Below are 27000 nucleotides of genomic sequence, written 5' to 3'. Positions count from 1 at the left end.
CAACGAGGTGGGAGTGTGTCGCCGTCGCTGTGCCTGCCATCACAACTCCAAGGGAGGGTGTCGCCGCTGGAACTGGCGCACTGCACCACATCAAAGAAAAGCGCCTCGCTTCCCCGAGAAGCGAGCCGCCATCGGAGCTGCTGCCGTCGCATCGTGGATGTCGCTGCTGTAGTTGTTGCATCGTGCGGAAGCTTTACGCATCATGGGAGAAGAGTGTCACAGTTGGAGCTGTTGTCGTCGCATCGCTGAATTAGGCCTGTCGCCGCTGCAGTCCACGCATCGAACCGAGAACTTTTCGCATCCCTGGAGAAGTGTGCCGCATCTGGAAGATCTTCACGTCTTTATTTCTTTGTACTTGAACTTTGCCGCATTTCCCTCCCTGCGACATTGCTTGTCGTAGAAGCGCAACGCAACCTAAGGTACATTGACGCAAAGTGTTGCATCTTAAGAACTGAACTTAACTAAGCTAAATCTACCATCTTAAAGTAACAGTATTGTGTATTTTTGTCGTTTATGGTCTTGTGGTAACTCTATATAAAGTATACTTACTTTTGATATAAAAACCTTGTGTGGTGTCCATCTGTAGTGTTGTCACTGGGCTACTGTATGTGGTCACAAGTGCTTTACACACTGCCTCGGAGATAAGCCAGTCTGCTCGTGCCAAGCTACCAAGGGGGTGATCAGGGTTTTTTTTAGGAGTGTAATCTCCTTCTACTGACTAGAGGCAAGAGTCCCTATTTGTCACAAGTACCTACCTATGCCAACTAGAGACCCCCAAGTCTAACAGTAGGTTGTTGGAATACATGTCTTTTATTAATACTATAACCTACGATGGATCGCACACCGCTAGCCTCTCCTCCGGATCGCCCCTGAGCACTCTGGTATATGAAGTGCATGTAGTTTCAAGAGTTGAAACAAAAGTTCATGAGTGGTTCACCAAAGTTGGTGCAAGTAAGTACTTGTGGTTCCCAGGATCTCTAGACCCGGGGCATGGCCCGGGTTTCGGGATAGTTTCCCTCATCAGTAGAGACAGGATTTGGGGTGGATGAGAAGGCCGCCAAGTAACAGTCACAGGCCTCGATGCCTCTCCGGCGCGCAGGTGCGTCTTCAAAAGCTCGTCAGCTTATGGGCTCATGGGAGCCCTTTAACAGGAATCTACAATGGATCGCACACCGCTAGCCTCTCCTCCGGATCGCCTCTGAGCACTTTGGTATAGGAAGTGCATGTAGTTTGAAGAGTTGAAACAAAAGTTCATGAGTGGTTCACCAAAGTTGGTGTAAGTAAGTACTTGTGGTTCCCAGGATCTCTAGACCCGGGGCATGGCCCAGGTTTCGGGATAGTTTCCCTCATCAGTAGAGACAGGATTTGGGGTGGATGAGAAGGCCGCCAAGTAACAGTCACAGGCCTCGATGCCTCTCTGGCGCGCAGGTGCGTCTCCAAAAGCTCGTCCGCTTATGGGCTCATGGGAGCTCTTTAACAGGAATCTACAATGGATCGCACACCGCTAGACTCTCCTCCGGATCGCCCCTGAGCACTCTGGTATATGAAGTGCATGTAGTTTGAAGAGTTGAAACAAAAGTTCATGAGTGGTTCATCAAAGTTGGTGCAAGTAAGTACTTGTGGTTCCCAGGATCTCTAGACCCGGGGCTGTTGCGTGTTTATCTAGGTTCCTGATCGATACTGTGACCTTATGCCCCTATTCGGCTATAAATCCATTTATTCCCTATATTGGCATAACCGTTCAAGTGCGATTTTCTGAAAAGTCATCTCTGGCCTCACACGAGCAGAGCCACATTCCAGCATAGTTCCCTCTGCCACTTCCTTTGCGACCAATTAGTGCAATGACAGAGCAGCAGTCACTATCTGATATTCCTAGATAACACTCCGAGTTCTTCAACAAGATAAAAACTTAGCAAACCTGGAAATCCCCGCTTGCTATGTTTTGATTCGTAATGGAACTCTAATGAGCAACTGATAACTATCACTTCCTAGTGACATCTTTAATTGACGTCTTATGTCCAGCAAACTTGCGTCAAACCCGGCACCTGTCAGGTATAAATATTACCAACGTTGCCTTAAGCAATGCCTGTGGTATGAGAGCTGTAAGCTGTGAGCTGCCTGCACGACCCCGTGTTGGTAAATCTAGCACTCTGTCGCAGCAGCCTGCTATCCTGTGGTGGTGAAGCTGCTGATACCATTATCGCCGCTAAAGCGCGACCTATGGTGCAGTACGCTTAAGGAGCTGAACAGCCGTCCCTCTGCGAAGACATCCAGCAGATTCCAGCTGCCCGCGGACGCTGTCCCCCCTCCTTCCTCGACGCGCTGAAGAGAAGCCGCTGCCTTTCTCGTGCAGAGAAATCCAGTCCCGGCGCTTCCGGTTTACCCTCGCGGATGACTGGGATATCGAGAGAGACCCCTGAAGGAGATACCAATCCTCCATCATTCTATTCAGAGGTATGGTGTTGACTAAACCCTTAGACGAGAATTCTTGAAACAAACCTTGGCAAAACCAACTTAACTTAAGCTACTTACTTACTCCCCTTTTCACGTGTTAGGCTTAGGTCAGGCACACTGGGGTAGGCTTAGTTAGAAGCACCAGTTGAGTATGTTAGCCTAATGTATATATGACTGTATATATGTTTTATTACTTTTAACCATTGTATGGCTAAGAAACCATATCAATGCTTTTACAGTTCTATTTCGCAATACTTATCTTACTGTACGTACTTTTTATAATAACAATTATTGCAATTGTGGCAATACATTTCTCTTGTACGAGAAGAAAGACTGTTCAATAAATGTTAACCCTTTATTGACAAACGCCCGTCTCTCTATTCTCTACATCTCGTGAAAGTAAACTGCACTAGACTGACTGAGTGAAATACATGTCTATTGTTTCACACGACCCTAGAGATTGACTCTTGATCTGAGGAGCAAAGTTGTCATGTTGCACGGTTGTTGGAAAACTGAATCCCTTCTTGTCTGTGCCAAGGAAGCTGATCACTTCCTATGCAGAGAAGAAAGTTTCCAGTGACCTCTGAGCTAGTTGGTAACACAACCCAATTAAGTTTAGCATAGTCAGTGGAGGCCTGGAATATCTGCAGTTCCACGTCGATACTACTGTTTATGTTATTCCAATGCGCAGGGCCTAGTGGGAAACTAGGAACTACACTACATGGCGCCCAACGTTTGGTAAGGTGATAAACTAACGCAAGGCAGTTAGAGTAACTCAGTCGTGCATATTTCACACCCCTTTCTCCCGTAAATACTCCAATAGACGTCTGGAGTGGGTGAAAGGTTAAAATCCGCCCGACCTTAGTAGGAAGAGATTCCTATGTAAAGCTCTGGTTTATTCAACGTTGAAGGATACAGTGTTCCAAAATATTGTGCACCTAATCTTTGTCTCCTTGGAGACCTACTCTGCAAACCTCGCATTTTTACAATGCCAGAAAACGGAACCAATGGGGCCGCAGTAGATGCGACTCAGCAAGGTCCCGAACAAGCAGACCCGGATGCTACTATCATCCCGGTTCACTTAAGAAGATCTATAACGTTAAAACTTATAGAAAACGGACTGACACCTCAAGGTGGTACAGTAATTTTCGTGATAGAGGCTCACGAGTATCGGCAGACAGAGGTATTCTATTCATGGATAAACTTTCCAGCGGCAAACGCTACAACACAAGAGTTTCACTATTACAAAATAGAGAAACCTCCGGAAGAGTACGCTCCTTTCGAGGAGATTGAAATTCCACTTAAATTTCAAGAGCACTTGCTCTGGTTTAATGGCGCCCTAAAACCCAATGATCACATAACTAGGCTCGGTCCTCTAGGGAGACCAGGAGCAACGTGGCCGGTTCTAGCCAGCTACACACCACATCCTGACATTGTAAGAATGTCAAGAGAAGAGCTGTTAGTACAGCTAAACACACTAATAAAAATACATAGGCAATTAGTCCAATATGTAATGCGGACTGCAACAGTCCAGCCAGCTGTTAATTCACACCAGCTGACCCCTCATCAGGGGAACACAAATAAAATTACACCACAGAACATACAGTCATGTCTTGGTAAAACACCCGTAAAACGGGAACAAATTCCTTTCTGGTTAGCACAGAAAATCACTCAAATAGAGGCAGTATTTCCTGATACTACCCCTATTGAGAAACACAGAATCTTGACCATCTGCCTTCCTTTGGGAATCGCACCACACGTGGAGGACTGCGACACTTGGGGTACAGTCTTTGCTTCCATTTACACAAAAACACACGGTGTTCCGTCTATGGCGGTAATACCAGAAGTGCTAAAACAGATTCAAAATGAATTCGGTCCAGAGCCCTCTTTAAATCTAGGTATGAAATTACTGAAAGACTTCAAGCAGGTCTCGGCTATATTATTAGCCAACATAAAAGGAGAAGCAGCATCTGTGGCGATTCGCCAGAAAGTGAGGGAAACAGATATAAAAGATCCTGTTGAGCTTGCAAAAATCATAGAAAAGTGCTATGAAGAATTAGGTAGAGACAGCTTGGGTGGGAAACCAGTAAAACCCCAACTGTTCGAAAGTCCAGAAAAATTATTTATTAAAAATAATTTAAACACTCCTAAAAAGAGCTGGGATGGAAATAAACAATCCACTCCCAAGGAAAAAGTTTTCCAGTCCAGAGGAAGGTCTCCTCGACGGAGGGAAAGAACTCCGACTCGAGAACGCCAGTCTCCCCAGAGGGAGCCCTCTGAGAAAAGATATAACCTTAGAAATAGGGATAATCTAAAAAAACCTCATAGATATCAAAGTATTGATACACGTCCCTCTCGATCTCTTCCACAGAATTCGGAAAGAAGAGGACGGTCAGACCCAGGAGAGCACACCAAGTCCAAAGACAAGGAACCTGCTCAGAGTAAAAAATCTCAATTTCAGAAAAAGAAGGTAGCCAGTATTAGAGTAATCAACCATGCCGAGAATACTGAGGACACAGTTGAAAAACGGGGAGTGGGCATTGACAATGTTGGACAGTGCAGCAGAAATCAGTATAGCGCGCAAGATCTTGATGAGTCATCTGGAGACAGTGGACACGAATGAATACATTCAGGTTGAAACTGCCGACACCAGACTTAGCGAGCCCCATAAAATATACGAAATAACATTGCGTATAGAGGGTGATAAGACTAGGAAAATTAAGGGTCTATTTTGGGATAAGCTCTCAAAAGGCTATGATATTCTGTTAGCTGAAAAAGATTGGCCCCCAGAGTTTGTCAGGGAGTGCCCTCGTGGCGAAAAAGTGATTATGCCTGCCTTCTCGAATCACATTCCGATTCATAAAAAATATACATATGCAAGGAAATGGGCAGTAGCCCAGGCACCTGCATTGTATAAAAATCATGTAGGATGGGATGAGGATTCTCCTCCTCACAAAATCCAACTAAAAAGTGTACCAACTGCCCAACGGCAGTATCCCATAAAGCAAGAAGCTAAAAAACAGGTCAGGGAGATCTTAGATCAACTTGAGTACCAGGGGGTGATTGAAACATGCACCTCTCAAATGAACAATCTTTTGTTTCCTGTCTCCAAGCCAGAAAATTCATATCGTCTAGTTTTGGACTACAGACACCTTAATACATGTTGCAAAACTTTAGCAGTACAAAACTCGCATAGTGCAGCCCTAATGAATAATATAGTTAGGAAAAAATATAAAACGACATTAGACATATCTAATGGTTTCTTTTGTCAAAACATTGCACCGGAAAGCAGATATTTGACCGCTTTCTCCGCATTTGGGTCGCAGAAAAAATTCTGTCGACTCCCACAGGGGTTCAAGAACAGCCCAGGACTATTCTCAGCTAGGGTAACAGAGTTACTACAAATCTATGATGATGAAGCATTATCTTACGTAGATGATATTTATCTCACAGATGACGACTTGGATACTCATTTGAAAAGAGTGAACACCATTATACTTGGGTTCGCAGCAGAGGGTTACAAATTCAACTTTAAAAAGTCTCGAATTGCCCATCTGACAGTACTATTTTTAGGGTACGAGTTATCAAGTGAAGGAAAAAGCCTAGCGGACAACTTCTTAGAGAAGTGCGCTGTACTCCAAGCTCCAAAAACGCTGAAGAATTTACAATCCATACTAGGTTTTCTGAATTTCGGATGAACTTACATACTAAATTACGCAGAGAGGGTTAAACCTCTCTACGAACTAATTAAACCTGATTTTAAACAAATCAATTGGACTCAAAAACACACAGAAATTTTGAGATCACTGCAAACAGACATGTTAGCAAAAACAAAATTAGACACACGTGACAACACGATCGATCTTGTAATCCGAGTCATCCCAGGAAGATGCGGATTCACATACCTAACCTCTAATGAGGGAGAAAAGGTACCAATTTCAATTAAATCTCACTTGTACACACAAGCAGAAAAAACATTCAGTCACACAGAAAGAATTGTGAACGCAGTGCAAATCGCATTAGCAAATGAACGAGAACTAGCACACGGCAAAAGGATTAACATCCTCACAGCGGAATCCGCCTTCGAAGCGCTATTCAGCCCAGTAAACCTGCCTACAGTGTCACTGGATCCAAAATGGATACAGTGCATAGATTCTCTAGGAGCGGAAGACGTGAAATACTATTTAGCCCCGCAATACGAAGAACTGAATGATTTAGAGTATGAAGAAGAATATCCCCTGCCAATCGAGATTCTGCCTCTCCCACTATATGCCTGTATAATCTATACAGATAGCTCTGTACAGCATTTCAACGTAGAGAGAAAATCCTACGACGCAGCATGTGCGATCATTAAATGTCGTTGGCTGTGCGGTAAAATCAGACCGAAAGTAACAAAAACTGAATCTGTAAGAAAGTGTTCGATTCAGAGAACTGAAATCAGTTCTTTAAAGATGGCGCTTGAAAATGCAGAACGCGAATTCCCGACACTTACAGTGTGCGATTCTCATTTTTGCGTCAACTCTTACAATAACAAACTGCAGAGTTGGATCAAAAACGACTACAAAGATGACACAGGTGCCACAATAAAGCATAAATTGCTCTGGAACGAGGTAGCTCTTTTAAGTAAAGAACTACAAAAGACTCACGTGATTCACGCACAGAGTCTTCAACGTGATGGCGTTCACCTTGCAGGGAATTCATTGGCTAATACAGCCACCGCGGAAGCAACTAAACCGGCTTCCATAGCCACAAAAAAGCGTACAGATAAATACATAGACGGGGAAACCATGCTGGCAGTAAAAACGACCGTAAAAGGCGACTGTGCAGCACTACCCGTAAACTATCCACTCAATTATGCATACATAATCGATGCAAACTCCGTTCCTTTTGCTCGAATCCCTGGAGTGGGGGACAGAGTAATTCCAAACACGAACAGGAGAATATTTTTAATAGCAGACGCACATATGGGTTGGGGTCTGAGACACCAAACAATTAAGGTTTCTCTGACTGAATTACAATCAGTATACTGGTGGCCGGGAATGAGTGTAGAACACCAAATATATGTAAACAACTGTGAAAACTGCAATAGGGATCGCAGTAGTGAACCATGCTACCGGCTACCGATTAGAAACAGCGTAACGCTGCATGCACCCCAACCTGCGTCCTATTAATCAGTTAAGACGAAAAGCACTTAAAAAATGAGGCCTCCAGCGCTCGGCTGACGCTAGAACGGTTATAAAAGATTTTTGAGTCTTTATCGGCACATACGCAATTACCACGTTCCATTCTGACCAGGGTCCTGCTTTCAGCTCTCGAGCCTATAAGGAGGCCATGGCCAGCATGGGAATTGGGTTGCGGTATTCTTGTCCGTCGCACCCCGAAGGGAATAGTGTGGTAGAAAGAAAAAACCGGGACATAAAGCAATCTATAACAGCGAAGGTATTAGGTTCAGGCGCTGGGTGGGTCAAACATTTAATAAGTGTCCAGACTAGTCTTAACAACATGCCAAGAAATTCTCTAAAAGGTTTCAGCCCATACGAACTATTGTTCGGAATTAGAATGCGAGTTCAGGACCTCGATAGTCAGATGTCAGTGGTACAAGAAGAAACAAAGCACTTTGATGTAAAGGATCGTTTGGCTGTTTTACAGGAACTGAATGAAACAAGAAAATCATTAAGCAACATAAAGTTAAAGCAACAGCCAAGTACCACTGACGAGGCACCACCCGCAACAGCCCCAGCAAGGCCTGTCTGGATTCCAAAGATTGGGGATCTAGTCAGAGAAAAGATCGCGGTTAAGAAGGAATTTGGGCCTTCTTACAGAAAAGCAGTACCTGTCTTGCAAGTCACCGGAACAAGATCAGTTGTGCTACCGCCCCTTGCTGGTAAAAAGGAGAACAGAGTCGTGTCCATCGATCTGGTAAAACCACAAGCATGTGGCCTATAATCAACAGTAGGCCCAGTGGACTCCCAAGAAACAACAGAATACCCAAACTTACAACAATCCAAGAGGTTCAAACTGAAAGACTAATCACATTCGATCAGCCTGCAGTACACAATGGAGGACTATGCAATAATGCCATGGAACTCGTGCCTCTTGAAACACAGATTGAAACAGTTCGTCAAGAAACAACACCAGTCTACAATGATGTGGCATCAGAAAGTGAAACCGAGAGACAGATTGAAAGAACAATCCCATCAATTGACAGAACTGCCTCTGGTTATTTCATCAACTTCGACAACTTCTCTGAAGATCTAAACGACCCCGAAGTGATGCCAGAAACAAAAAAGTCTTTTAAAGTAAAAGCAACAGAACTCTTTCATCAACTGAAGGAAATCTACCTTGTTTCCCCTTGGCTAGAGTTCTGGTTCGGTCTGGGTGTATTTTTCCTCCTGCTTTGGCTCATCATGGTACTGTGTTTGGGAAAATTCATTGAAGGAAAATATATTACAATGGACACAGCAAGTCAGAACATCAACCTAGTCCTGAAACCACACAGATCATCCCACGTGAAGAAAAGAGAACTGTCAACAGTAAATGTCACAGCAATTCCAATACCTGGTGGGGTAGTATGGGAGAAAACAGACTATGATATATATGGTCCGGTCGAAATCCTGAAGTATCCTCATCAACTAAAGGTTTCCTTAAGTGACTTTGTGACACCTAGTACATTCTCTGATGATTGGGACTTTAACAGTATTAATGACATGATGTCTGATTTAGTCATGTCAGCTAGATTCACAGATCATGATTATTTACAAGGTTCATCTAGTTATGAGCAATTATTCTGTTACACCCACTATGGGGATCATTACCTGCATAAATCTGCACAGCCTAGAAATGTTTTTATGTATAATCAATGGGAACATTGTTCTACACCACCTAAAAGCAGTTCTAAAGCATTTTTTTAAGAAATTCAAATACTTCTCAGGATTTAACACCAGTGATGCAGAAACGTTTTATTACAAACTGTTAGATAAAACAGGAATGAAAACAATGCTGACAAATTCTAAATTGATATATTCAGAAGCATTTTATGACAAAATGATGACATTTGGTTTTGAATATTGGAAAAATAATATTGAAACGAAAACAATTTGGGGTACAAAAGATTGGCAGGTGCAAGGCATTGAAGCACTATTTAGAACCTGCATGATACCAGAACAAATGTTATTTTTAAATGACACAATACACCAAACATCTTGTCTTGGCCTAGCTAAGAACAAAGACCTTAAAACACCGTCTATTCCAAAGCCAATAGCTGAGAATACAACCACATATATTGAGTTAGATGTGTCACAAATTTTACATTTCAACAGAACACATCCTGATTGGAAAAAGTGGTTAATCTGGCCTACAGACACAAATAGCTGTCAAGATAGATTCCTGAATAAAACACAGGGTTTAAAAATGACCAGATTAGACCCTAGATACTCCCAGAGACAACATCCAGGGATTATAACAACATACAGTCTATGGAAACTCTGCCTAGAATGGCTAACTACATCCACACTGGCTGAAATTAAGCAACACTTGTCTTTATTAAAAGATGGTGCTGATTTGCGCGACTTCATTCTTGGACCACGCAAACAGCGTCAAAAGCGTTTCATAGCGACCAGTATCTATGCTGCTTACAACGAGGCTTGGAAAGTAAAGCAAATTGAAACTGCTGAAAAAATACGAGAAATTGATCGTATTAATTTGGAGAAATCACTTTCTGTGGTAGACAATGGGTTAATGACTCTGTCTTCCAGAATATATTCGTTGGACAATATTGTATCCTCTGCCTTTGATGTGATAGACAGAGATTTGCTAATGTTACAACATGGCCAGTCTCAATTACGCTCTATTATAGAATTAGGCTGGACGCTGCAAAATCTTCGTTCAGGCTATGTGCCTTGGCGTTTAATCAACACAACGTCATTATTTTCCAGTTTTAACCTTACTGATAAACAGATCAGTTTGGCACAGAAAGGAGCAGACTATACAATCCTGAGCATCGAAAAACTCGAGAGATTACCATTGACAATGTCAGAGAGTCCTGTCATTGAATGGATAATACACGGAATTATCACAATTCCGATAACAACTTTCCGATTTAAAAAGTGCCTTGAGTACATACCTGCTGGCCAGTATGAACAATTGGGTAAAGGATATGTAAAATCCGAATGGAAATTACCATACACTCGTTCTTGCTATAGTGACAGCGACAAAAATGTATTTCTTAGTGGTGACAACTGTAAACATTCACTAAGCGGTATACTTTTGTGTCAGGGTATTAATTTACACGGAGCATGTGATGGAAATTCAAACAACCTTTCATGCCACCAGCTAGTCACACCTGCAACTCAGATAGAGCCCTTCTTTATGCAACTCGCAAACGGGAGTTACATTCTTAGAACGGATCACAGATGTTGTGGCCTCACGCCAGGGAAAAGTTATCTAGTAGAAGTAACATCCATGGTCAAATGCTGTATGCAAGCATTGTTCCCGAGTGGGCCTCCAGACATAGTGACTCCCATCTGGCCTCGTCTGAATCTCTATTCTATACGAATTGATACATTAAGCAAAGTTAAATCTGTACTTTTACAGACAACAGTGCCTATAACGTCATCTAAAGAGACGTATGATCTTCTAGTTGCAAGGTCAGCTACTGAAATTCATGACCTTTTATCAACAAATTGCCCCGTGCATTTCGTAGAAATGTTCAGCCAACTCCTTAACATGTCTAGTGCAACAAGCATCCCAGGCATATTTAAGACAGTCTTTACGGGACTGCTAACACCCTTCCAGGCAATTTTGGGAATCTTTCCTAATTTTGTGCACTCCATTTTTGGCGGCATACCATTATTTTTGGGACTCGTCGCAGGGATTTTATTTTTGACCCTCCTGCTACGTTATGGCAAGCCTCGGCTCAGACATAGCTCCCATGGGAATGGAAGAGACAATCCTAGCAATGCGCTACCGGGACAGGATAACTAACGTCCTTGGATTGGCCAGGCTGAGAGATCTAAACATGACCTGGTTCCTTTCATTCAGACCGATATGGCAAAATTGCATTTTACCTGTGCTAAGGTGTATGCTTTGCGGCGATGAATGCGTGTTGGACATCTGTCTTTCACTTCCATCAGCAGTACCAATGGACGTCGATACTTTGCTCAGTCCAATAACGGCTCACGCATTGTGTTGTCCCCAGCGGCTACCAATCCTGATGACGGCATTTGTGGAGACTCCTGTACTACAGCCAAGTGGTAACAGTGGAGCAAGCGACAAAAGCAGCATCACCCAGGTACAACGTTCTGTGAGCATTGCTAGTCCCGAATATGATGACAGCAATCATTCTCACACCTGCCAAGTTACAACGCTATCTAATTTGGTTGAACTATCACCTGAATTTGTAGACCAATTCTTTGAGAGCCTGTCTGATACGATGTTCTCACACGTACAGAAACAATAACTTTTAGAAGTTTTCCGACACACAGCGTTCCCAAGAACTCTGAATTCGGCCTTCAGTTTTGATCAACAATAACTGCCAAGAGCTTTGGAAAATCTATTTTTCCCCGTTCAAGCAATAATTCTTTGAATTGGACAATTTTTCTAATATTGACCTTTTTTTGGCACGAACAATTCTTTGCTTAACGTAAAAACTAGTCTTAGAGAACAGAAGCTTCACACTTCTATTTCTAAACACATCTAGAGACATAACAATACTACACCAGCCTCTAGCACACATGTTATTACAATGCATTTCTATGTGATGATTTATCTCGCATTTCTTCTGTCAGAGATACTTCATGTGTAATTCTTTATGCATAATCGTTCAATGATTTCATATGCAATAATTTTTTGAATGATTTCTATGCTTTTAAAAAACGTACAGTACCTAAATTCATGTATTACAAGTACGCCTATTTCGAATGCATTTATGTATTTTGGGGTGGGCAATGTTACACATGCATCTAATTGCTTTAGTTGTAGTAATTTTGATGGACATTAACCCGTGGAGTGGGTGTTGCGTGTTTATCTAGGTTCCTGATCGATACTGTGACCTTATGCCCCTATTCGGCTATAAATCCATTTATTCCCTATATTGGCATAACCGTTCAAGTGCGATTTTCTGAAAAGTCATCTCTGGCCTCACACGAGCAGAGCCACATTCCAGCATAGTTCCTTCTGCCACTTCCTTTGCGACCAATTAGTGCAATGACAGAGCAGCAGTCACTATCTGATATTCCTAGATAACACTCCGAGTTCTTCAACAAGATAAAAACTTAGCAAACCTGGAATTCCCCGCTTGCTATGTTTTGATTAGTAATGGAACTCTAATGAGCAACTGATAACTATCACTTCCTAGTGACATCTTTAATTGACGTCTTATGTCCAGCAAACTTGCGTCAAACCCGGCACCTGTCAGGTATAAATATTACCAACGTTGCCTTAAGCAATGCCTGTGGTATGAGAGCTGTAAGCTGTGAGCTGCCTGCACGACCCCGTGTTGGTAAATCTAGCACTCTGTCGCAGCAGCCTGCTATCCTGTGGTGGTGAAGCTGCGGATACCATTATCGCCGCTAAAGCGCTTCCTATGGTGCAGTACGCTTAAGGAGCTGAACAGCCGTCCCTCTGCGAAGACATCCAGCAGATTCCAGCTGCCCGCGGACGCTGTCCCCCCTCCTTCCTCGACGCGCTGAAGAGAAGCCGCTGCCTTTCTCGTGCAGAGAAATCCAGTCCCGGCGCTTCCGGTTTACCCTCGCGGGTGACTGGGATATCGAGAGAGACCCCTGAAGGAGATACCAATCCTCCATCATTCTATTCAGAGGTATGGTGTTGACTAAACCCTTAGACGAGAATTCTTGAAACAAACCTTGGCAAAACCAACTTAACTTAAGCTACTTACTTACTCCCCTTTTCACGTGTTAGGCTTAGGTCAGGCACACTGGGGTAGGCTTAGTTAGAAGCACCAGTTGAGTATGTTAGCCTAATGTATATATGACTGTATATATGTTTTATTACTTTTAACCATTGTATGGCTAAGAAACCATATCAATGCTTTTACAGTTCTATTTCGCAATACTTATCTTACTGTACGTACTTTTTATAATAACAATTATTGCAGTTGTGGCAATACATTTCTCTTGTACGAGAAGAAAGACTGTTCAATAAATGTTAACCCTTTATTGACAAACGCCCGTCTCTCTATTCTCTACATCTCGTGAAAGTAAACGGCACTAGACTGACTGAGTGAAATACATGTCTATTGTTTCACACGACCCTAGAGATTGACTCTTGATCTGAGGAGCAAAGTTGTCATGTTGCACGGTTGTTGGAAAACTGAATCCCTTCTTGTCTGTGCCAAGGAAGCTGATCACTTCCTATGCAGAGAAGAAAGTTTCCAGTGACCTCTGAGCTAGTTGGTAACACAACCCAATTAAGTTTAGCATAGTCAGTGGAGGCCTGGAATATCTGCAGTTCCACGTCGATACTACTGTTTATGTTATTCCAATGCGCAGGGCCTAGTGGGAAACTAGGAACTACACTACAGGGCAAGGCCCGAGTTTCGGGATAGTTTCCCTCATCAATAGAGACAGGATTTGAGGTGGATGAGAAGGCCGCCAAGTAACAGTCACAGGCCTCGATGCCTCTCCGGCGCGCAGGTGCGTCTCCAAAAGCCATCAGCTTTAGCTCACTCCGCCACCCCAGTTCGAATGGTGATGGATTAAACCCAGATCAGTTGACTGGGGGTGATTGTTTTATTTGCTCAAACGCTCCGTCCATCATCCCCTTTTGTATTGCTTTGTTCGCCCTAAGTTGGCAGGGTATGCTCAAACGTGAGTCCTCTGCTCACGTTGCCACTGGATTCAAGATAGAATGGCTGATGAGGGTTATGAACCCGAAACCGGTCCCAGGATGCTTGTTTCCGGTCCAGGGAAGACATGGCTTGGCAGTTCGGGCTGGACTGTTCCCATGAGGCACAGGGTCAGACTGATTTGCATATGGCCATGTCTGAACTGGGGTGGCGGAGTGAGCCTGAAGAATGGTGATGGATTAAACCCAGATCAGTTGACTGGGGGTGAGTGTTTGATTTGCTCAAACGCTCCGTCCATCATCCCCTTTTGTATCCCTATACCGATCAGGATTCCGTGAGTTGTATCCTGAGTGTTGGGCAGCCAGGAGAACAGGAAGCAGCTAACCGGTGGGTATTTTTGTTTCCTCCATATCCTGATTTGCATTGTCACCTCAGTAAAGGAGTGGTGGGGCAAAATGGGTCCACAGTCACCAAAGAAAATAATTTTTCCCTGGCAGCCCAAGTGGGTAAGGGGCTTTATGGTGCCTCTCAGCAGTCCTCTCCCAGATATTCTTTTCTCAGCTCCAGTGCCTCCTGACCCTTTGTTTTGTCCTTGCTGTGCCCTGCTTTTCCCCTGTTAATGGCCTACTTGTGGGGCTAGAGAAGAAACGTTGCACTCCAACTACCAACACTTCAGTGTCTCAAGCAGACTGCACACTCACCTCCAAGTCTTCCAGCTGTCTTCGCCTGTTTTTCGGTAGCCACACTGTCTGTGAAGGTTAAACTTCTGCTTTCAACATGTAACTGAGGCTGTGTTGGCCGTGCTGTATAATGTTACAAACCTTCTGGGGCTGCTCCTGGCTCCCTGGCTAGAGTCCACAGATCCCATCTTGATTTTTCAGTTGCCTCGGTCTGTCCCAATTCCTTCCTTATCTAAGCTTATTACAGACACACTAAACACAGCAGCAATTCCCTTCTGTCTCTGCTTCTTAGGGAGGTGCATTCTGGATTCTCATGTATCGGCTAGGATTCAGGATTGCTGCAGACCGCACAGTCCAGCCGGGGTTGCAGCAAAAAGTGTGATCCATCTTGGCCCAGGCCACAACAATCGCATGAGGGGATCTTTTACATCTCTAATTCATCATATGTTAAAAACATTTTATACAGAAATAAATTGTTTTTGTTTCTTTTTTTCACTACTGCTATATTCAGGACTCAAAATGCAAGCCAGACCTGTTGGCTTTGCCAATGCCTGTTATTTTACTCTTGCCCTGCTACGGTACATGCCTTGCCATGCTAACACAGCGTGGCTCAAGAACTTACGAATTATTGTATGCCTGAAAGCAAAACCACCAACTTGACTGGCAGAACTCAATGAAGAATAAAATCCAACCATTTCCCCACAATAAAATAAGTGGGAAACCTAACCTTCAAAGGAGGGTTAACAATGCCGCAAAGCAACATAAGAACAATAATAGCAGTAAACAACAAAACATCTATGAAATGTGTCCCAAATTGTTAGTTTACATTACCTGCACCATTTGTCTGAAGACTCTTCTTGCCAAAAATCCACGCCACCATTTTTGAATTATGGTCATTAACTTGTGAAGATACCTGAAAGTATACAATGGAAAAAGTAATAATAGTGTAATATATGTTTATGTAGACACACAAGAAAAAATATAATTCTTTTGTACAGTGCAAAATAATAATGAAAAATTTAAAATGTTCCATTTTCTCTCACAAAGGTGCAGATTCACAAAGTTTAGTGAAGAAAGATTTAAATAAATGCATAGTTTATTACTATATTGCATATATGTGGAAGCGACTCTGGCCATGTGCTCATGTCACAATATATACGTGTATAAATATATATGATATTCACGTATTTATCCATACTTACTTCTTGAAAGTCCTGAATTAATTGGTGCTCTTCCCCCACTCCCTGCACAACTTATGTCAGTTATATTCCAGAGTAAGGTCCTGATTTAGAGATCAGAGTTTGGTATTGTTTTTTGAAAAACAAAATCCCAAAGCGGGGCTTTGTTTTTTGTTTTGGAAAAAATAAAAACTAATGACCTCCACACACTGGGAGTTGTCTCTCATAGTGTGGGGTTCATTTAAACATTTTTACTGCCACTTACTGCCACTTTTTTCATGGTGGTAAGGAAGAGTAACCAGCATTGGCATAGCCAATTGGTCTCGCCTTTGGGACATTATAAGTGTTTAGACATGCTATGCCAAAACTTGTGTTTAATTACATTCATGTAAGAAACCTTTCACACTGTAGAAAGGAGAGGCACACATATCTCTTACATCTATTTTTTAAATAAAAAAATGCTGTTCCTTTGTATGTGTTTTATCTTGTGACACACTTCCCAATGAAAAACTCATTCTATGTATGATGTACATTTTGAGCGGGCTTGTCCGATGCTTCACGCAGTCGCCCATGCTGGTCACCGCAGGTGAAGGGAGGTTGTTGATGTGCAATATGGCTCTTGAAGAAGTTCACTCTCAACATCGGGCTACATACAGCCGCCCAATGCCAGGCCCATGTACAGCCAAAGGTCGAAGCAAGCCTTCAACCCTCCTTGCAGCTCTTTAATGTACGCACGTGGGTATGAGATTCAGTACAGATTAGCCTTCATAAGGTGCCTGTCCTTTGCCCCACTTGGGATGGTACTTATGCCTTTAAGGCATCTTGGAATTGTACTGTGGCTGGCCCTGGGGGACCAGATTCGAGTTGCTCGTTGATAAGTGATACAGTACCGGTGGTGGGCTTCTTAATGCTTTGAAAATTAACTTAAAGTCAAAAAAAGGGCATCTTTATGCGCAAGACAACCCACATCTTTATACTCGATGTCCGAACTTGGATAAGTGTAGAAATAGTATGCAGCACTGTGCTTACAGTTTGCGGCCTAGCGTGGTCACTGGCATTGTGCAGAAACAGAAGCCATAAACACACCTATGGTGCAAGCCTGCATTTGCGTTTGCGATAATGCTATTTCTGGGACACTCGAGCACTAGGTCACGTGTTTGGAGAAGTCAGGCCCTGCACACTACATCATTGAATTCGCCAGGACTGTGTCTGCACACAAAACCTCACTTGCACACTCAGTCATTGAAACAGGACAGCAGCAAGTTGGCTTAGTCAGAGGTGTAATCCTGAAAACTGCAGGTGGTCACACAAGGTAGGGAGCTGCCTCTTACACGGGGCGTTAGATGAGTGTACCCTGACTGCTAGAATACAAGTTGAAGAGACACTAAATGAGAGAGATTGCTGCAAGATAAGCATTAAACCACAACATATTCAGTTGAATACTGTTTTTAATATAAAGAAATACCAAGTATTAACTAACTTTGGCTACATATCTGTGAGCCAGGAACAATGTAAAAGTTAAAAACCCCACCATGTATTTTTACTAAAATCAGGACCACTCCTCCTTCATGGGCATAGTGGTTTATAAATGTTAAGAATGGTTTGAATGCTTTGCAAGGGCAAGACTTTAGGGCAAACACATCAAGAGAGTGGAGGGCAGAGAAGAAATGAGGGAGGAAGCGAAGGTTAAACAAGTGATGCAACACGCAAGCAGCATCGCGATCGGCAGTCTTCACTTTTGAAGCACTGCACTCGTGCTTGTGGTGGCAACCAACTTGCGGGAGCGAGCAGCGACCATATGTTTGTAATTAACGTGGCCACACCGCTGCTCGCTCCCGCAAGGTGGATCCACCACAAGCACGAGTGCAGCGCCTTGAGACCCTTATGGGTGAGTAGCGTGCTATACAAATTCTGTGATTGAGTGCTTCAAAAGTGAAGACCGATGGCTAAAGGCCCACCTAGAGCAGTGCATGCGCGCTGCCTAGGTGAGACCTAAAAACTAGATGTTCAGCTGCCCACTCTAAATTGGGCAGGCAGTAGAATAGCCAAGACTCTGATGGGTCATCTGAGAAGTATGTCAGCGACGGAGTCAGAGAAGACTTTGTTGTTGACGTAATTATGGTCCACCCACCTGTAAACCAGGCTGGCGAAAAAAGAGTTTGGTAGAGAGAGAGTACACAATCATAGTTGCGACGGAGTACCCTCTCCTCCAAACTCAATATCAAATCCAAACTTAAGTGCTCAAACATGTGGACTCCTAAAAGTTTGCCTAAAAGTTTGTATTTTGTTTACACTTTTATGGGTGGGTCTACTTTTCCAATCCTAGGCAAAATTTAAAAGCATGCTATGTATGCCTTTGTTTCATATTATATGCACAGTGATCCACTTATGCATTTACTTTCAACTTCTGTTTAATTTTGTGAATCATGCTTACTTTGCATAGACACATTAGGGGTGCCTGTTTCTACCCAAATGTGTCAATGTAGTTCTTCCATTGAAAGCTAAAGAGAGGTGACTACCTTATTTAGTTATACAAAAATGTGGAAGAGGAAAGACAGCATCTATTTCCTACAATTTCAAGTAAGCATATAACCAATTACAAATAATCTGCCTACATTCTATTCCTTTCAAAAGTTCTAAATATGAGCGAAAAACTGAAAAGTATATGAAATTTAAGGAAACATGTCAAATATTATTAGCATACCTGACCAGAAGCCTACTTCCTCAGAATTCTCTGAGGGCCAAGAGATAAAGCTCTTTGTATGTGTTTGTGGGGAGTGAGCATTCATCAGAAGGAATGCCCTGGTAGTTTAGGAGCACCCATTTTTGTGGGTATTCATAAACCGTATCTTCCCACCCAAGAAATGGTCAGAGGTTTCCTCCGGTTAACCTTTTAAGTGTGACTATCAGCCAATGGCCGGCGGCGGCAGTACCTTCCCACTGTGGTTGTCGGCCACTGGCCAACACTGGGGGATGAACTTAATGTTTTCTTTTTTTACTGCAGGGACAATTAGCACACGGGAGTGATGACCTCATTACAGTAAAAGTGAAAGTAAAACGAGCCAATGGTCGACTGATTGCTCAGGGGCATATCTCGGACACCAGGGAAAGTTTAAAAAATAAATATATATAGGGGTGGAGGATGCCCGCCATGGCTATGCCTCGACCCCAATTAAACAGTGCAGCAGTCTTTACATACAATAATGGGGAGAGCCTTGCACATTCTAACATCAGGGCCCACCCTTACCCCTATAACCTCAACAGTCTATCTGCTCTACTGCGGACTAAAGTATCCCACCCCAATGGTAAGTGAGAGGACATTTGAATCTTTTGGATGGTGGTTTTACATATGGGCGAGGAGAGTGTGGCTAATTCCAAATATCTTTCCAATGCAATGGTGAACGGCTCACTTTTTTTAGGCTTAGAAAGGCTTCCACGTAGGAAAACCTACCAGACCCAGACAGCTCTGAAAACTAGACATCGGGGGGAGTCCAGGGTGGTGTACTTGCCATACATTCAACAACATTTCCTTTTCCACAATGTCATGCAAACCCCAAACTTTGACTAAAAATACACATTTATCTCACATTTCTGTGGGGAAACTCCTGAAATATGTGGAGAGACACACATTCCCTACCACACAGCATTTCCGTACTTGGCGGCACCCAGGGAAACCTACCAACCACAGGCATTTTTGAAAAGAAGACAACCAGGGGATTCTAGGGTGGTGTGCCTTGCTTGAATCTCACAATATTTTCTTACCCACATGCCCTTTAAAACTCAAACTTTGCCTGAAATCCCACATTTTCCTTATATTTATGTGAATGGAATTGCAGAAATCCACAAAATTTCTAACACATAGCATTGCCCCACTTGTGTTGGTAAAACGTTGCACCACTTGTATAGTTGGGCCTAGTGCCTGCAATAGGAACAGATTAAATTGAGGTCAATGGGAGTCCCCATGCAAGAGCCCCCGTTGACCTTGGTTTGTTCGGAAGGTTGTTCTGTGTATCTATGCTCAGTGAGTTGTGGCATTCCCACCAAGCCAATAATGCCAAGCTAGCTCCAAGAAGCCTGCATGTGGCCTTCACAAAAGGTGTTTAAAAGTCAACTTGCGAGAACCAAGTATCACACGAATTTGACGATTTTCCTCTGTGTCTAATACTTGTCTGTACCCAGCTTAAATGTACTTTTCTGGATATTTTGAATGTGCTGTGTCTCAAAATTAAAGATGTTAAATGCAAAAATACAAGAAAAAACACATTAATCTTGTTGCACCTTCACTTAATTCTGTAAAGAATTGTAAATCACTTAAATATATATATGATCAAGGTCATGTGTGGTGACCAAAACATGCCATGATATAAAATTGCAGCAACAGCAACATTGGAGTCCGTGCATGTCTGTATCCGCAAGGAAGGGATACCAATGGAATATTTTTATATATATGTATATATATATATATACACCCGACTGCCCGCCCACGAACGGATACTGCAGCACATTAGGGCCATCACAGGGAAAGATAAAGCATACCCCGTTGCACGTCATTTTGAGCAGTTGCATGCAAGTGATCCTAAATATCTACAGTATTTTTTAATTGATTCGGTGCTGCCACTCAAGCGAGGAGGAAATAGAGAAGCATGATTACGTCTCCTTGAGACACGGTATATATTGGAACTTGACAGTTAAAATCCTGCAGGTTTAAATGCGAGTGAAGATATGTATACCTGCTTATAGTTCCAAGGCAGCCTAACAAGGTTTCTCAGGGGTAATTGCAGATTACCCCTAGGTAATCTGCAATTACCTAGGTGTCTGGGAGGAAGAGCGTAACAAAGAGCGTAACAAAAATGGATAACATACTTAAAAAGGCTGATCTTTCGTCCCTTGGTTTTAGATGTGCACATTTATAAAATATAGTGGGTTTTTCTTTTTAGGATAGCACTTTTTTTTATACATATATAAAGACACATCATAGCAGTATTTGCACATAATTAGCACATTGTTTTTTGCACTATGTAGAGGAGTACAAAACAGAGCTCTATTCTAGGTATCAATTAGAAATGGCAATAATGCACATATATGCCCACTTGTGTTTTGTTCGCAGTTTATAACATTGAAGAACTGAATGAATCAACTAATATTTGTGATTAATTAAAATGTATTCATATGAATATTTAAATATTTATTCAAACTTATATTTATATATTTATGAATAATGTATATTACAACATGTTTTTATAGTGATTATACTTTGATTGATCATTGATTTTAGACACTATGTCTGCTATTTAATCATGACGTGATTTTCATAAGCATTTCTTCAGTTTCTATGAATAAACTGCACTGAGCATTGCCACTCTTTCTGCGAATTTGCACTATAAGTACCCTCTTTTGTGTTAGCAACACGTCATGTGATCAAGCCTCTGGACAGAGGTGAAACGCGTCATGGCGGACTTGCTGGGTGATCTTTGATTTGCACAATAAAGCACTGAGAACTGGCACAGACATCGGGTCTACGCTTCGTCATTACCTGTAAACGGTGAATGTGTGTGGCGAGAATTGCTTCATATATATATATATATATGAAGCACCACAAAACAAACTAAATTAAGAGTCTTGGAGCATATGAGAGCGATCACTACAAGGGACCAGAGTTATCCTGTTGCGCGTCATTTTGAGCTACTACACAAAAGCAACAGTAACTTACTCACCTTTTTTGTCTTAGATCAACTGATAAAAACAGAACGAGGGGGAGACTGGGTCAAAAAACTCAGAACCCTAGAATCTAGGTTTATCATAATGCTCCAGACAAAGACCCCAGGGGGCCTAAACAATGAGGAGGAGATGTGGGCTCACATAGGGTAGGTTCAGATACTATCGATGTCATTCTTAATTGTATCTCAACTGCCTTCAGCTGAACTTCCCTACTACTGTCCGATTTTTAATAAAGTTACACTGCACCTTAAATAATATTTGATATAGCCCATTCAGGGCTACATAAGTATGGGTACATTGCTAACCGATGGCACGATAAACCAAGGCCTACAAGCTAGCAAAAGCCATGAAACCTTCAAAAATATAAAAAATATAACTAATTACAAAAGAATAGCAGAATCTTAGCATGAAAATGTTATAGATGCACAATGAATTGATGATGGATGTCAATATAGATACCACTTTAGTGTTATGTTGATCTCTTAAAGATGGCCGCCGCAATGACTTAATTGTATATTTTGTGCCGTTTTTTTATTTCTCTTTTATCATGTGACTGAATGTCGTAACAAAACTTTATTTAAAGCACACAAAATGTTAAGCGGGTTTACACTGACGAAGGCGGAGACGCTGAAACGCGTTTGTTAAACCCTCCTTTTTGAAAAACTGCAAATGCTATGAATAAATATGGCATGTGAACTGCGCTATACAGCTTGAGTGCTCTTTTTTGTGAAACGGTCCGAGGATTGAGATCGAGTGTTGTGGATATTAAAACGCACCCCACCGTGCGGCAAGAGGCACCCGTGGAGAAGTGGAGCAGCGGTTGGTGGAAGAGAGTTAAGGAATATATATATATATATATATATAAATGGATATATATATATATATATATATATATTACCTACTGGCGATAGCCAGTAGGTATATATAGTTAGGATTAATTCTCTATGGAACTTTTGAAAATTCTATGTCTAATAACTTTGGCGTTTGTGGACGGAATCGGCTGAAATTTTCAGGAAAATGGCACATTTTGTTTCTGAGCAGCCCTTGAAAATTTGGGGGGGTTTCGTCAAGGGGGGGCCGAGAAGAAAGGGGGGTCCCAAAACGTGTTTTTCCCATGTTAATTTCCATAGGGCGTTTGGCCTCACTTTTAGCTCGAACGGCTGAATGGATTTGCACGAAACTTGGCAAAATTGTAGGGACTGTTAGCCCGATGTGTCTTTGCTGGGTCTCAATATATGTGCTCCAGTGGATTTTGAGAAATTAACGTTTTAAAAAATGTATATATCTGTGATAGCGTCCCAGATAGCGCTCCAGATCGCGTACTTTTCGCGTCACGGAGCTTTGCGAAGCGATGCTGATTGGCTCTCCGGTGTCTGTCAACATTCTAAACAGTCCGGTGCGGCCGCCATCTTGTCTCTCGGTAGGATCGAGAGACAAGAAGAGGTGAAAAACGAAGGGGGAATTTAATGAAAGGGGGCAAGGTAGACCCCTCTTGACCCCCTAGGAATGATGTTGGGGTTATTAAAGGGTCCCGTGGGGAAAATAAAAAAAATTTGATTTTTCACGGTAGAAGCGCTTCCCGGATCGCGAACCGGGCCGCAAACTGGTAGCGAAGCGGGAATTCGCCATTTTGTGTTTCGATTTAATTAAATTACTAGGTATAAGGGGGTACGGGAGACGTATCCTGATCCCTTATGTTTTCTGAGGGTGGCTGAGGAGGCTCATATATGTTGATACATGTCTTCCAGTGGCTGTGCGTGAGCGTTTTTTTTTTTTTTGCTGCGTGACGTCTGTTAACGTTCGATTCGATGGAAATCAGGAAGTGTTGACCGCCATTTTGTCACTGCGATAAAATATTTTGTTATAAATTAATCCTTATTGATAAACATTGTCTGCGCCATCATGCCTTTTTTCCAATGCCACAATTTTGGCGTGCACGGCAGCCATTTTAGATGCCTTGACCGGATCCACTCTCTGCACGCCGTCGATTCTCAGCACGGCTCCCCACCCTCGCAAGCATCTCCCCCACGCACTGGTCACCCCCGCTCTCTCTCTCATGCATGGGCCTTAAACCTCCCCCCATCTGCGCTGCTCTTCCCTGAGAATCACACCCCGTGCCCGCCCAACACCTTCCTTTCACCCTATTCACTACCGCACCCTCTGACACTCCTCTTCCTCTATGTCAGATTGTCCAGGCCGGTCCCAGGCTATCACCTAGCCCTGCGGATGTAGTTTATGGCCCCAGCTGTAGAGAATCCAGACATGCCAACCCTCCCGATTCAGGCGTGAGACTACCGATTTCAGTGCTAGTCTCCCGCCTCCCGATTCCTTCAAGCAAAAACCCGATTCCTCTGGGGTTTCAGCTGACAGGGCTTGGTATTGTGTAACGTGCTAATTCTTCCAGGAAACGTCAGAGGGCCGATGCAGGGGCTCTAGAAGGGGTGAAAACCATTTAAGCCTCATTAACAAGCGCATGGTCTTTTAAAGATCTGTGAAGTACTCGGGGCGGCGGTGTGTGTGCCCTGTTTCAGGAGCGGGCGGGGGGGGGCACTGCCAGCAACTTGCCAGGCAGTGTTCAACACTTGCGTCACCCTTTCTCTGCCTGCTATTGCGCTCCATGCTTCGGAAAGGTGAGTTTGAAATGTCCGATCCTGCAGCAGCACACCTCCAAAGCCCACACATGACAATAACCCGATTCAAGGCCCCATTCTCCCGATTTTTTTTTAAAATCTCCCACTTTGCTCTTCTGAAATGTTGGCGTGTATTAGAATCACCCCTCTTCAAAAGAGTTACAGTAGATGAAGGCCCCCACCCCATGAGATCCGTCACACCATACGGGTTCCTACTATCTGATAACCATCCTGTATTGTGCTTGGGGAGGGGATTCTCACTGTGAGGGTGTGTGGGACCGAGCCTGAAGCGGAAGATTCCAGGGATGCCTCTTTGTACATCAAAGTTTTTACAATTATGTGTCACATTAATAATATATAGCACTTCAACAAAGTAGTAGGATTATAAAACTTTAATAACTTATAAATATATACAACGCAACAAAAACAGTAAACACATTTAAACATTTTTTTGTAAAAAGAAGCAACAATGGTCAGTAGCTGTGTTTTGTGCGAATAGTCCCAAGGCAGCACAACGAGCTGAGTTCTGGACGGCACCCAGGTGATGTCACCTGGGTGCCGCACTGGTTTTTGGTATCCTACAATGCAGCTCCGAAAAATGCCGTGGGGCGTCCCTGGGGAGGCCTTGTCAGTAGCGGTCTGTTGTGCGAATAGTTCCAAGGCAGCAGAACGCGCTGAGATGTGGATGGCACCCAGGTGATGTCCAGTAAACTGCCGCACTGGTTTTTGTATCCTATAATGCTGCTCCGAAAAACGGTGTGGGGCGCCCCGGGGGAGGGGGGGGGGATGAGGCGGCGTGAACGGGCCTCCCCAGGTGGCGGCTCTTGTGCTGTAGTGGGGCGCCCCTTTACCGTTTCAGTTGCCATTCCGCCCGCTTTTGGTACACTGTGCCAAAATCCGCCATTCAGCTGAGTTGCGCCTACTCTTGCGGTTCAGCGATAGGCGGCTGCCACAGGACTCTCAAAATGGCGGCAGGCTCTTTCCTTTTTGGGCCTGGTCCACTAAAATGGCCCTGGGACACCTTGGAACTCGGACGCTTGTCTGCTAGGTCTTGGACCCCATTCTCGAAAGCGTCCCCTCAGCCGTGAAGATTCTACAAAAGTCTTGGGGGCCCTCGACTCCTGCAGGCTTCGGGTGGGGAGCGGCTGCCATGATTGCTCGCGGAATGACCACGACGGAGCCACGAGATGGTGGTGCTTTCATGCCGACTACAGCTTCAGTCTGAAACATCCAGAAACAAGGTGGGGCTTTCATCGTTTTGGGAAAAAAAATGTTCTAAACCAATGAAAAGTGTTATTTTTAGGTCATATGACCAAGCCTTCCATCATTAGGAAACCAAAAGTAAAATGAACCAATGAAAAGTTTTATAAACAAGTCACATGACCTGTTATGCGGCATAGGGCTATAAAAAGCGTAGAAAATCCGTTGGCACGTGAGGCGGCGTCAGTAGCGGACCGATGTGCGAATAGGCTGAAGGCAGCATAACGCGCCGAGATCCGGATGGCACCGAGGTGGTGTCCAGCAAGTTGCTGCACTGGTATGGCTATCCTACAATGCTGCGCCGAAAGTCGGCGTGGGGCGCCCCGTTGGCCTGTGAGGTCGCGTCAGTCAGTGGGGGCTGTTTGAGGATCTGACTGCATTGGAAAGCAATGTGATGCTGTGCGTCGCCCCCAAGATGGAGGCTCCTCGGCTGCAGTGGGGCGCCCCTTGGTGTTTCACTCGCTATCCAGTTGAGTTGCGTTCGCACTTGCGGCTACAGTAGGCCGAAGGTAGCACAACGCGCCGAGATCTGGATGGCACCGAGGTGGTGTTAAGCAAGTTGCCGCACTGGTGTGGCCATCCTACAATGCTGCGCCGAAAGTCGGCGTGGGGTGCCCCGTTGGCCTGTGAGGTGGTGTCAGTAGCGAACCGATGTGTGAATAGGCCGGAACCAGCACAAGGCTCCAAGATCCGGATGGCACCGAGGTGGTGTCATAGTTGAGAGTTCTGAGCAGTGCTTGTAACACTGTCTGAAGCTTATTTGCACCTGCTGCAGCTTCACTATCGCCCTGGTGTGGCCAAAGATCGCCCATGACATAGGCGGCCGGCTCCCGGGGTCTGGCGGAACTTTTTTCCTTTTCCTTTCTGTATCTTGTCCCACAATCCGTTTGACCTGAAGACACGACCAGGTCCCTGAATGTGTGCAGGGGGACGTTATTGATTGAATCAAAATGGCGGCTTCACACAAAGCTGAGTCAAGCGTTGCTGTTGATGCTATACAGACAAAAATTGGTTTTCAGTTTGTACATTCTTCAGGATTTTTTTTCCATCCAAGGCTGGTTGAGAGTTTGTAGAACAATGGCTTCAGATTTTCAACATACTACTCTTCAACATTCTTCCTAAATGTAACAATGTGAGACTCACTAGGAGAACGGCTGTTTATCTTTCCTTTCAAAATGCTGCCAACAATATTTTCTGAATGGAAGACACCATCTTGTAGCATAAAGGGCCGAAAGGGGTTCTGGTCCGGCCGCTGGTTGGTGGAGACATTTTGACTA

General features: G+C 43.7%; 1 protein-coding gene across 1 annotated transcript in view; it reads right to left on the bottom strand.

The window, feature by feature from the left end:
* Window positions 1–27000, bottom strand: part of SPATA17 (spermatogenesis associated 17) — an 895854-nt gene that overhangs the window by 643560 nt on the left and 225294 nt on the right. Inside the window, exon 3 of the mRNA XM_086925466.1 lies at window positions 15769–15850. Within this exon, the coding sequence (XP_086781592.1) occupies window positions 15769–15850 (82 nt within the window). The remainder of the gene's footprint in view (window positions 1–15768; window positions 15851–27000) is intronic.

This window comes from Lissotriton vulgaris, chromosome 6 (genome assembly GCF_964263255.1).
Source record: "Lissotriton vulgaris chromosome 6, aLisVul1.2, whole genome shotgun sequence".
NCBI classification, from domain to species: Eukaryota; Metazoa; Chordata; class Amphibia; order Caudata; family Salamandridae; genus Lissotriton; species Lissotriton vulgaris.
Note: the sequence above shows the minus strand (reverse complement) of the source record. Positions and strands in the feature narration are given on the sequence as shown.